This window comes from Quercus robur, chromosome 4 (assembly GCF_932294415.1).
Source record: "Quercus robur chromosome 4, dhQueRobu3.1, whole genome shotgun sequence".
Lineage (NCBI taxonomy): Eukaryota > Viridiplantae > Streptophyta > Magnoliopsida > Fagales > Fagaceae > Quercus > Quercus robur.
The window spans coordinates 57,627,170-57,640,613 of record NC_065537.1 but is presented as its reverse complement, the minus strand read 5'-3'; the positions used below and the strand labels follow the sequence as shown (position 1 = coordinate 57,640,613).

The 13,444-nt window shown below is 34.5% G+C and overlaps 1 protein-coding gene across 1 annotated transcript; it reads left to right on the top strand.

Moving 5' to 3' along the window:
* Positions 1-5,902: 5,902 nt before the first annotated feature.
* Positions 5,903-12,928, top strand: LOC126723108 (autophagy-related protein 3). Its single transcript, XM_050426391.1, has 10 exons — positions 5,903-6,284; positions 6,556-6,626; positions 7,719-7,835; positions 7,913-8,076; positions 8,905-8,990; positions 9,261-9,312; positions 10,363-10,428; positions 11,239-11,366; positions 12,042-12,145; positions 12,706-12,928. Exons 1-9 carry the CDS (start codon positions 6,124-6,126, stop codon positions 12,136-12,138), a joined length of 942 nt encoding a protein of 313 aa, XP_050282348.1. The 5' UTR covers positions 5,903-6,123; the 3' UTR covers positions 12,139-12,145; positions 12,706-12,928.
* The last annotated feature ends 516 nt before the right edge of the window (positions 12,929-13,444 follow it).

Here is a 13,444-nt window from a genome sequence, read left to right as displayed (position 1 = left end):
GAAGAGACACTCTTTGGTTCTGTGATTCAACTCGTGTTTTGTGTATGGTCTAAGAAATGGGTAGCAAACACAGCCAAAGATTTTAAGTGAAGAGATATCAGGTTGTTGACTATGGAGCTTATACCAAGGAGAACTAAAACCTAATGTAGTAGTAGGAAGTAAGTTGATAAGTGTCACAGCTGATTGAACAGCAAAGGACCAGTAGGAAGAAGGTAAGGAAGCTTGTGATAAAAGGGTAATTGTAGTTTCAATTAGGTGTCTATGCTTCCTTTCAACTAAGCCATTTTGTTAAGGAGTATAGGGGCAAGAGATTTGATGATTAATCCCATTGGAAGTGAGGAAGGATTCAAAGGATTTAGAGGTGTATTCACCCCCACCATCTGATCTAAGAGTTTTAATATTGGTTGAGAACTGTGTTTTAACCATAGCATGAAACATGACAAATTTGGAGTAAACTTCAGATTTAGCAAAAAGTAAGTACAGCCATGTGAAACGAGTGAAATGATCAACAAAAATGACATAATATTTTTAGCCATTTATTGAATTAAGAGGTGCAGGACCCCACAGATCAGTATGTACAAGCTCAAAAGGGGAATTAGCTACAAATCTTGAACTAGGAAAAGGAAGTCTGTGCATTTTGCCATGAAGACAGTGAATATAAGAATTGACAAAATTAGCACTATTATTACAAGACAAACCATTATTTTGTAACAAAAGCTTAAGAATTTGAGAGTTGGGATGGCCAAGTCTTTGTGCCACAGATGCTAACTAGAAGAAATGAGTTGAATAGAATTGCACAGTTTATTAGGAAGCAAAAGGTCAGTGGCCTTGTGAGGATAGATAGGGTACACTCCCCCTTCACTCTTGCCCTTGTACAGAGTTTTACCCATGGCCAAGGCCTGAATGAGTAAGGTGTTTTCATCAAAGTAACACCAACAGTTATTATCATGACAAATTTTGTGGAGTGAAGCAAGATTAGAAGCAATAGAGGGAACCCTAAGAACATTTCTAAGTTGAATAGGAGTATTTGAAGCAGGTATTAGAGAGTTACCTATGTGAGTAATAGGAAAATTCTGACCATTGCCAACTATGAGGTGTTCCTAACCTGTGTAAGCCTTAGGGAAGCTTAAATGATTTAGGCTTGAGGTGACATGGTCTGTAGCTACATTGTCTGCCAACCAAGGTTGCTCCTGAGTTATCATTGAGTTGGAGGAAGTTGCCATTGCAGCTAGCTTTGTGGGTGGATGCTTGACTTAATAGGCATAATCCATCTTGTGGTAACAATCTAAGGCAGGATGACCTGCCTTACCACAAATCTGGTAGATTGGCCTTTCTGGTCTAGTATAAGATCCTTGAGATTGTGAGAATTGAGATGATGAAAACTAATTGAAGTGATTAGGAGATGGACCTCTGCCTCTACCTCTTCCATTGTTATTTCATCCTTTCCCTCTATTATAAGACTGGTTGTGAGTATTATAACCACCTGTATTGTCAAACCTTGGTGCAGTGCTAACTACCATTGCAAAGGTGGAGTCTTTGATCTCCATTCCTTCATTCAATGAATCTTCTTTTGCATTTAACAGAGTTGCTAGTTCATCAAAGCTTAATTTGGTGCTTCTGGTTCTGATTGCAGACTTGAATGCATTGAATTCTTTTGCAAGCCCTTTGATTGCTACATGAAGTAGCTCTTCATCATCCAAGAGTACACCAACTGCCATAAGCTTGTCTCTTATCACCTTAATTTTCTGCAAATATGCATCCACAGAATCCAATCCTTTCCTCACATTATGCAGCTCACCCTTTAGGTTCATCACATGTGACCTTGAGATTGAGGAAAATCTATTTTCAATCACCTTCTAGACTTCTTGTGCTGAAGAACATCCAACAGTTATGGCCAAAACTGAAGGAGTGAGGGTTGAGCTAATGAAAGTAAGAAGTGCTTTTTCCTTTGATTTCTAGATGAGATAAACTGGATTAAGCACTGAAGTAATGGTACCAGATAAGTCCTTGAGAAATTTCTCAGGAACAAGTGGAACTTCATCAAGAAGCTCGAACATGGAGTAGGTCTTTAACACCATGGAGATTTGATGCTTCCAAATGATGTAGTTGGAAGAATCCAATTTAACTGTCATCATGTTTGACATATTTGAGAGTAATAGCAGAGGTTGATTTGTGAGATTGATGGAGGTAGAAGTAAAAGTTGAAGGTATGGTTATGGAGGTTAAGGGCATAGTTGTTGAAGGTGAAGCTAAGGTGTTTTCTGCCATTGTTGCTGGGATCGATTGCTGCTCTGATACCATGAAGAGAATCTAACTAAGGTTGAAAAGATTCTACAATGGTGTTCACACTGTGAAACACTCTGTGAGAAGCAGTGAAAGAACAGAGGGCAAAAGAGAGAAAGTTTAGAGAGAGAGATGAAGAGAGAAAAGAGATTTCTGGAAGAAAATAAATGTTTCACTGTGTATTACATTTGATGTACTGTCTATATAGATTACAGAGACTCAGCAACTCCCAGATCAGATCCCTAGAATCACGGAACTGATCCGTATAATGTGGAGGGAAATTAGGAACTAACTAACTACCACTTAATTGCTCAACAGACTAATCTAATGATGTACAAAACGCAGCGTATCAATTGAACTAAATGCATAAGGACTAAACGCAGCATTTCAACTAATAACATAAGTCCTAAACACTGTGTATCATTAAATACATTTACACCACAGTATTAAGTAGAACGACACCGTTGCATATCTAGACTAGCCGTTGAGAAACTAGCCGTTCGGCATTCTATTGGACATTTGAACCATTTGATCAAAAAACTTATTGTTCTGGTTGTTTCTATGTGTACTCTTAACATACCTTAAGGCATAAACAAAGCTCCGCCTCTTCCCTGTACTCAATTTCCCAGACTTAACAGACCCAGATGAAATTCTCCAACTTTCACCAATTTTTTCCTCTAACCCTCTTCTCCTTTTCCTCCTCACTCCAAACCCTCCATTTCCATCCCCAACCAACATATTAGCACTCTCTTTGCCACTCCAAACCTCACCAATCTCAACTGCAGCCAACATAGCATTTCTAGTAGCTTGAGCTGCTGCTTAGGCTAGTGCAACTACCTCTACAACTGCAACAATGACTAATGCATCATTGGAGACTATGTTAGAGTCAAATTTAGTAGAAGATGTAGAAACATGCAACTGGGGTTGGAGAGGGTGGTAGGTTTTGAGTGAAGAAATGGTTGGGAAAGTTAGGGAGTGAGTTGGAGATGAGCATATTGTGGTGATGGCCATGAAGTGTAGATTAAGCGAGTGAGTGAGTAGAAGCTTAGACTTTAAAGTATAAATAAGAGTTTGTAGATGTTTTTGGGAGATATTTCTTTCCTTGCCATGCAGGACAAATGTGATTTTTGTTTCATTGTTGCAGATAAGATAAAAGGGAGTGATGGCAATCTATGTGTGGATGTCATTGATAATATTGTAGATAAAAATCAGAATATGTGTAGTTGCAAGGTTTGAACCAAAGCATTGATTCATTAGAGTGATAAAAAGGACATTGTTTTCTCCATGTTTTCATAAGCGTAAAAAAACACAAAACTAGAAGGAGTCATTTGGCTGTTTTCATTTTTCTTTATAAATTAAAAACGAAAACTATTATCTATTTTTTGTTGTTTTCAACTTACCAAACAAGTTTTTTGTTATTGGAAAAAAAAAAAAAAAAAAAAAAAAAGTCATTGGAAACTGAAAACTAAGAAGAAGAAAAAAACAGTTACCAAACATATTTTCTAATAGTTTTAAAAGAGCATTTGGTAACTAGTGACTTTGACATAGCCCTCCCAATTGGTGATAACCATGAAGTAGCCCTCTAGATTGCACCCCTTGTTCTGTACCTCTCCATGTGATATCCTACATTCTTCTTAATTTGGATGGAAGCAAAATAAGAGGATTTGATACCTAAAAGAAAACCCAAATTGAGATGTGGCTAAAAACTTGGTCAAGAAATTAAAGAACAGTATGTTTATTGTTTAAGGTTTACTTTTCCTGTCTTACTAGGGATCAAAAATCCACTAGAATTTTTAGAGTAGTCTACTATGTAAAGTTCTTTAAATCCTCACTTTTCTTTTACAATAAAAGGTCTAAATTGTACCAACTACCAAGCCATCAATACACCACCAAACTCATCTAAGATAATTGTTTTATACTTTCCCTCTCCAAAAACTAGGTTGTTATTGTGTATTGTGGGAGTATACTCTCTCCTTACAGGGAGTTGGATCCCACCTATCATGAATTCACCTTTATGTGAGAGGAAGTATACTCTCAAAGTAAACAATAATCTTCTCCAAATTCTGAAGTTTTCCCCCCTTTTCGCCCTCCTTTTCGTAGGGAATGGTAGGTTGTATTGTGACATTAATTTGTTTTCTGAAAATCCAATTCTTAAAACTTTAGGGACCATAAATTTTTATCTGTGCTATTGGTAGTTTTTCACGTGTCTGTCATAGGGCAGTGAGGCTCAAAGTGGATTTACTTGACTTGGAACTCATATGATATCAATATGTGTCTGTTCAAACTTCAAACTTCAATGGGATATGATTATGTTGCGCACATGATGTGCAAGTGGCTCTGTTAGAAGCATGGGATTGTTACCTATAAGTTATAACAAAATGGTCCAATTTCCACATTAACTGAAAAAGAGAAAATACCCTCTGATCATGGGATTCTTAAATCTTATGTTAAAGCTATAGCAATTCTTGATATGATATATCTCATCTGAGGATTCTGAACTACCAGAGAGAGAGAGAGAGAGAGAGAGAGAGAGAGAGAGAGAGAGAGAGAGAGAGAGAGAGAGAGAGAGAGAGGTAAGCTCAAATATCAATTTAATTGGCAATATCTGCCCAAGTATTTTTTTTTTTTTTTAAAATTATTTGTGTATTCACGTTGCTTTGATTATTTTATTCATTTGTGTGTTCACACTTTTTTTTTTAATGCGTTCACACTGCTTTTTATTTTTATTTAGATATATTATTTTATTTTAGTAAATATATTATGATATTTATATTATTTTATTGTGTTGAAAGCTAAAATATATCCACTGATGCTAGATATTTTATAAAATGAATAAATAAAATAAATAAAATAGTTTTTTATGGTGCCAAATATCTAAAAAAAATAACTCCACCAATATGGATGCTATAAGAGATTCAGTTTGTTTGTTATCCCACAAACTGAAATGCCCCACCAAAGCCAAACTCTTTCCTAAATTAAATAAACTATGTTCTCCCCAAAAAAAAAAAAAATCTCAAACTTATCCTCCTCAAACCATCCTTCAAACTTTTCTTATAACTTTTTATTAAATATGAATTTTGAAAATCTAAACGTTAAATTACATTTTTTTTTTTTATATTTTTAACAAACATATTAAATTTCATTCAAATCGAATATTATTTACCATTCGATCAATAAATTTATTCTTAGGCAACACTTAGATACAATACTTAGGTGTTGTTCCTTAAGTATCTCATCTTAAAATGTTGCCATATGACTTTTTTCTCATAAGATAAAAGTGTATTTTTTAATTAAATCACCATATGACAGAATCTTAAAAGAAGAACTTACGAAATAGTGCTGAAAGTGCTGTATGTATATTTTATCTTTTATTTTTTAATGCATAACTTTAGTTCACAAAAACTTTTTTAAACACTTATTAATTTTGTAATTTTGGAAAAATAGGAAGATACATAGTAATGAGATTTTCAAAATTCATATATCAAATAAAAGAGAAGTTTGAAAGTTTCTCTCAAACAAAACCATTTCCCATCCTTAAATTCCATTAGGATTCATATTCCAGTACCATTACCACTACCATTACCATTACGCTTATAGCAAGCAAGGTGATAACGTAAACTAGAAAAAAGAAAAAAGAAAAAAAAAACAAGAGAAAACCAATAAATAGAAGAAGAGCTCACAGAGAGTTGTAAAAGAATCAACCCCATTAGATTAGATCCCACATTCACACACGTAAACGAAGAACGAAAGGAATTTCCCACAAACTCCGAAAAGCTCAGAAATCAACAAGACTCCACCTCCACCTAGGGTTTTCCACAATCGTCGAAGAGAGAGAGAGAAGATGGTTCTGACGCAGAAGCTTCACGAAGCGTTCAAAGGAACGGTGGAGAGAATCACAGGTCCTCGCACCGTCTCCGCCTTCAAAGAGAAAGGCGTTCTCAGCATCTCCGAGTTCGTCATCGCCGGCGATAACCTCGTCTCCAAATGCCCTACCTGGTCCTGGTACTCCATTCCGTTTCTTCTTCGCCTTCCAAATACCTAATCAGAACCTTCAAATTTGCTCAATTCATAGCTCAATTTTACCTTTTATACAATTTTCGCTCAAATTTAGGTCTCACAATATAGAATTTAGCTTCAAATTTTTGAAAAAAAAAAAAAATTCCATTGTTTTCGTATTTCTTGTTAAAATTTGATTTTTAGAGTTTTTTTTATTATTTAATTTTAATTAGATTGAATTTATTTCAATGGATTTTTTGTAATGTGATTATGTCAGGGAATCAGGCGAGCCAAACAAGAGGAAGTCATACTTGCCACCAGAGAAGCAGTTCTTAATTACTAGAAATGGTAAAAACTAAAACTTTACTTTGATTTTTACGTGTTTTTTTAAATATGATAATGTGTGATGTTTTTGGTAACAGCTACGATAATGGTTTGTTTTGGTTTGAACTCATTTGACCATAATGATGACAGTAAAAAAGTAAATTTACAGATACAAACTATTTTACAAATCGTTGATGTGACAAATTCTTACAGGTTCTCATCTGGGTTCACTGCATCAGCAATTTGCAAAATAATTTTGAGGTTTTTAGGCTTTTAGCATTTTCCAAAAAGTAATAAAATTGACTGATGTTTTATAAGTTTCCTTTTTTATTGTTGATGATAATAATGGGTTTTATATGTTCACTTTTTGGCCACTAGAAAGTGTGAAAATGTGTGGGGAAGGTGGGGGAACCAAAGGGGTTTTTGGATCTTATTATGTTTGTTGTTTCGCTATCCCAAAAGTCAAAAAAAAGTTAATTGGTCCCAGTTGGTGTCCAAAAAATTATATCTGAAGTTGTTTAGTTTAATCGCCCTGTATTTTTTTCTGCAATCAAAAGGGCAGTAATGGTTTGTAGATTGATGATTGAAGCAAATAGAAGTAAAAATAGAAAAAGAAAAGGATGAAATTACGCATATCAGTAGTGTTTTGTGCAAAAAGTTGGATGTCTTTAAGAAATGTTCTGTTATTTTTTCATTTACTTTGGTGATTAGAGCTCGCCTTCTCTTTGCATTCATGCATTTTGATCGTGGTTACAACATTATATTCAGTAAATTCCTAATTAGCTCCACAGCCTCCACCAATAAGTTAGTACTCAACATGCAAATCCTTCTCCCATAATTATAGGATGGAGGGTGATGACATGGGTTCAATACCCACTAGGTGTATGTGTGTGTAATTGAATATATTCGTTACAATAGTTTTTTTTTTAATGCTTTGGATTTTTTTATTGGTAGATTATTACGAAGGATAACTACATTTTGGAATTATGCAAATTACTGGGAAGCAAAACTTCTTCTATTCTCTCTCTGATTGTAATTTTTTATTCTGTAAAACGCACTCTTATATTCTTTGAATGAATGGATAAAGTAATGATAAACCGGTCACTTGTTGTTCAGTCCCTTGTCTACGAAGGGCTGCATCAGTTGAAGAGGAATATGAAGCTGCAGGTGGGGAGGTTCTTCTTGATAACGAAGACAATGACGGCTGGTTGGCAACCCATGGGAAGCCAAAGGGTATGTCCACTTGTAGCGAACATCCGAATTATAAGTCATTATTATTTATACTTATATGTCTTCTTTCCTTTCTGAAGATAAAAGCGATGAGGCAGAAAACTTGCCTTCTATGGAGACTTTAGAAATCAGCAGCAAGAACAAGACTGTAAAGTCAATACCCTCACACTTTGGGGATCAAGATGAAGAAGATATTCCTGACATGGCTGATTACGAAGAACCTGACAATATTGAGACAGATGCTGTAAGTTTGTACATTTGTGTAACCTGCAATGTTTTAGTACTTAATTATGCATTCAGGCACGTTTGTGAAAGATTGAAACCTCATGGTTGAACTACATGACTTTTCTTATTCACTCACTCTTTCTCTCTCTCTCTCTCTCTGTGGTGTATTGATGGTCTGGTGAAGTAGCTAACTTACCAGTGTTGGCAATTCAGTGGATTCATGATAATGTCATATTTCCATGCCAGGAAAAACATTTTATAGCCATACAATCATGTGATCTTAGACCATTGGGCAGTAGTTTGCAATGCTATAATACTCAATCTTACATTCACATATGGAAGGACTAAAGTCAGCTATCAATGTATGTGGGGCATGTAAGGGTGGCAGGGTGTTATAGCTTCTTAGAATTTCATGTTCAAATTGTATTGTTAAGCTCTATACATGACCTTAAAGATTAAAGGAGATGGGGTTTTTGTTTGGCTGTCCGGTAATTCAGCGAATCACGTGGTGGGAGCTCAAGGGTTGCATGATAATATTGGTGTTACTATATCTAGGAAAGTAAAACTCTAAATTTGGATGTTAAAGATATATTGTAGGTGGTGCTAATTTGTTTATCCTGGTGATTTATTTATAGTAGCATATGACTGTGGTCTTTTGGTATAGGTCCACTATTTCGAACGGCCTTTCTCTAAGTCTCTTGCATATAATAAAGTTTTTTTTTTTTCTCCCGAAATTAGTATAATTAACTTCAATCTTGTCTTTTTGTCTTGAATGGATTTTTCTGCTTTACCAATTTATTCTATGAACTATTGATTTATGTTGTTGTCTTGAACCTGTGTTCTTCAGGCAACACTTCCATCCACATATCTTGTTGCTGAGGAACCTGATGATGACAATATTTTACGGACTCGAACCTATGATGTCAGCATCACGTAAGATCTATTATTAATTCCTTTTTTTTTTTACTAGTGTTGCTTCTCTTAAAATGGTGGAGCCCCCTGCTTCTTGAAGGATAGAGTTCCCCTTTCTTTTTGGGTTCATTTCTAATATTGTGGTGACGAATTTCTTTAAGTAGCTGGGTCAGAATGTAGTAGATTACTGCAATTATAAATATTTTTTCCTGTATAATCTTCAAACATTTATAGAAATAGTACCTTTATTTCATGGCACCAATATCTTGTCTAATATTTCCATGTTTCCAGGTATGACAAATATTATCAAACTCCTCGTGTGTGGCTTACTGGGTATGATGAGGTTCGTCTCAGTAATTACGTGTTTTTTCTTGTTTTGAGGTTCCTAAGGGTATTAAAATTTGCTTAGTTTGTTTGATTGGATGACCACTATGAGTGGTCTTTCTATCCTTGTTGGATTTTGTAGATTTGTGTTCTTCTCTAAGCAAAAGTAACTTTTGCTTAGTTTCTTGTCTTCCTTAGTACACGGCCTGTGTACCACAGAAGCAGTTTGTACTATTCCTATTTTCTTTTAATAATTTCCTTTTACCTATAAAGAAAGGGAAATTTGCTAGAGGTTTTTGTATGATAATGTCATTTGCTTTTCATACCAAGAGGTGTTTAGCAAACCAAGCAGCTTGAGCTAGAATGTTGAATTAGGATTTAACAAATCCAGTTAAGGTCTTCCTGTTGAGATCCCACAAATTGAGCAGAGCTGAGCCAAGGTCAAGCCTTAGTTCAGATTGCATTAGATAAGCCAAGCACACAAAGCTTCCAGGTCTGTCATGCTGAGCCCAAACACCTCACCTCTTGGCTCAGCATGGCCTTATTTACTTTTTCTCATGCTATTCTAACACACTTATCACTTCAGTTATGTTATATATTTCATATATGTCAACAAAACTTACATATCTTTACTGATTGTGAAACTCGCAAAGAGAAAAGGAAATGAGTTAGACACAGAGAAGATAATTGGACCAAACAAGAAGTATCTTGGAAAAATTGGCCATTGTTGTCATTGGTTGTCAAGGCTAGCATATGCATTGATGAATCTGTTCTTTATAGGCATAATGAATATTCATTAAGAAGCTAAAATAGTTTGACTACTGTCTCCATTCATTATAAGAAATTAAAACAGTGAACAAAGTCAAAGCGAATAGGAGAAAAAGAAATTCTTCAAGTTCCCCCACTGCCTTTTTCTGGTTGCTGATGTACAAAATGGTGTTTTTATATGTTTGCATTGTTGGGTGAAATGTTATCTTGGGTCGATCATTTTATTCATTTAAATATGCAACTTTTCATTTGACATATTCATTCAAAGGACTTATTGAAATTCCCTTTGCAATTGTGATAGTCAAGGATGCTTTTGCAACCAGAGCTTGTACTTGAAGATGTTAGTCAAGATCATGCACGCAAAACAGTGAGTTTTTCCTTTGAAGTTATATATATATATATATATATATTTAAAAGTAAATTCCTTTGAAGTTAAGCATTTTCTCGTTTGTATAATCAGCATATGTCCACTATATGTTGTTTCTCCTTGATGCAGCATTTACTTGATTCTTTTTTATAGCATCTTTTTTAATGTTACGAAATGGATATTCGCACCTCAACAGTCTAGTATTATAAATATTGTTTCGCTTAATACTTTAACCCTAAAAGTTCCTTTTCAGGCTACAATGATAGTTAAATATCAGTCTATATTTTTAGATATCTGTTAAATTTTATGAGATTTTCCCCATAAATTATTTAGTTCTCTATCTTTATCCCTCCTCATGTTATGTCTTCTCCATGCTTACCTTCAGAGCCTTTTCATTTTCTTCTTTTATTGGAACATAGATAAGTTGCAATTCAGTGCTACAGTACCAGTGTCTGCTATTTTGGAATCCATAGATACCTGCTGGTCCATTTTTTCATTGTTAGCAATTGCTTTTGCAGACATAAAATCATGTGTAAAGCGCCCACACATGATACATTTGTCCTTGTCCAAATGGATTAATATTAGATGCAGATATCTGTTGTAATTTACATTGTGATACCTTTTCTGTTATGCAAGTTGAACTTTAGGCTCTTGGTGTCCTTAGTTCTGGTAAGCCTTATACATGATATGTGCTACTGAACAATGGCGGACAGGGTGAGGATCCTTTGTGAAAATAATATTATATTTAAATGTTCCACATGCACCACCTTCTGATGCAATTGCTTTTTAAAATTAATTTTGTGGGTACAGGTAACCATTGAGGACCATCCACACTTGCCTGGAAAGCATGCATCAGTGCATCCATGCCGACATGGGGCTGTGATGAAAAAGATCATCGATGTACTGATGTCACATGGAGTTGAACCAGAAGTTGATAAGTACTTTTCACTCTCTCAAATCACTTAAATCAGTAGTTTTAAATTGGAACCATCTTTACTTCCAAAGGCACGATATTTCACACCTAACATTTGTCTTTAAAACTTGAATTCAAAGGCTATATGCTTTTAGAATCATATATATTTTGAATTGGAAACATCATTATATAGGTAATTGGTCTGTTATCTCCCATTGCTTGAAATCATACTAGTGCATAGGTGGGCCCCACCACTATCTCCTTTGCCTCCACCTTTACCACTGCCTGTACTGCAGCTACTTGAAATATTAATGATTTTCTGTGCAAGTCAAATGATATAAAAATATTTTCAGGAGCATTTTTAGAGTCACAGCTAGACACAAGAAAACAAGTAATTTTTCTGAAAAATGTTTTCCACCAAAACAGTGTGTTAATAAGTAACACACTACCTTTAAGCTCTCGAGTCTTGATGCCCTTGCTTGGATCCTGCCAAAACCAATCTTAACCTTCTACAATCTCCCAACTAAGCAACTATGGAAAAACACTTGCTCAAGTGCACAATAAATGTGCCAGTAAAAACAGGTGCATACACAAGTATACTCAAAGACGTAATTTTAGAAATGCTGCCTCGTTTGCTTATAATTTTTACATAATTCAGATAATGATCTGTATTCTTACTATCTCTATATGAATTCTTTAGGTACCTTTTCTTATTCTTGAAATTTGTTGCCTCTGTAATTCCAACAATTGAATATGACTACACCATGGACTTTGATCTTGGTAGCTCCAGCAATTAATTCAAAGGTAATTCTATATATATATAGACAAGGTCCTTTCATTCCTTGTGTACATAACATGTTAGAATTAACATATTATGTCTCCACTAGAAACATGATTGTTTGCACGCTTTGTCATATCTTAAGATCATGTTACAGAAATTAACAAGGTGATTGAATTTCCCTGGGAAATAAAAATTGCACCATCACATTTCCTGTATGATTGTGGTATCAATGGTCATTAAAATTGATAATCTCGTTTTTTGCTTACAACAAGAGGGGTGGGGGGGATTTGAACTCAGGTTCTCTACATGGGATAGCTCGGTAATGCCACTAAGATACAAGGCTTTTGGCCTTAAAAACGATGATCATCTATTGTAGATTATGGCGTTTTATTACCCTTCATTGAATAAGATAGATATTAAATGCGAGATGATAGGTTGGTCTTCAACAGAATTCAAGTAATCTAGGGGTTACGCGTTAAAAGGATGAATATATATCTGTGCTTTGTCTAGGACATAATTTTTCTTTGCTTTATTTTTAGCTCGACTATGTTGCAATTTACTTTATTTTGCTACTATATTACAGATACTAGTTGCAACTTCAGCATGAAGGTGATTAAAATGTGAAGTTAAACAATGTTGTAAGTTGTAACTACTACTAATGGTGTTGTCTGTTGACTTAGCCATTATTGTACAGTCTAAACTATTTGATTGGATCGTCTTTTGGATGCTGAATGTGTTATTGGAAGCCACCGTTCACGTTATTAGTGAATGATGGTTTTGTATAGTGGAAGTTCTATTTATCTTTACTGTCTGTTTTATAAGATAGTAGAATTGCCATTTGCCATATTTTGACCGGGTTCAATCACTGATACATGCTAATCGAAAGTCAAAAAACATACCTTAACAACGGGTGAATGACTCAAGTCTAAATGCAAGCGCCCTGTTAATGCATACAAAGCTTTTATGGGTGAGTTTGGTTCAACTTTTTGACATTATGTTTTTTGAAAAAGTGAGGATTTTAAAAAGTGCAGTATGAAACTGGGTTTTTTGTAAAAGCTAAGTGTTTAATAAAAGTTGTTAAAAAGTGCGTTTTGAAAAAGCTAACTGTTTAACTAGTACTTATAAAAGTGGCAGTTTGAGAGGTAAATTATAAAAAATAAAAAAACAATGTATATATAAGAAAGTTTATTTCATACTTAAATCAATTACTTCATATATTTACTAAAAAAACTAATTAATAATAATAATAATAAAAAATATATTATTGGTATTATTTTAATAATGTTTGTGTTTAGTTCTTTTTAGTGTCATAATTATTTGTT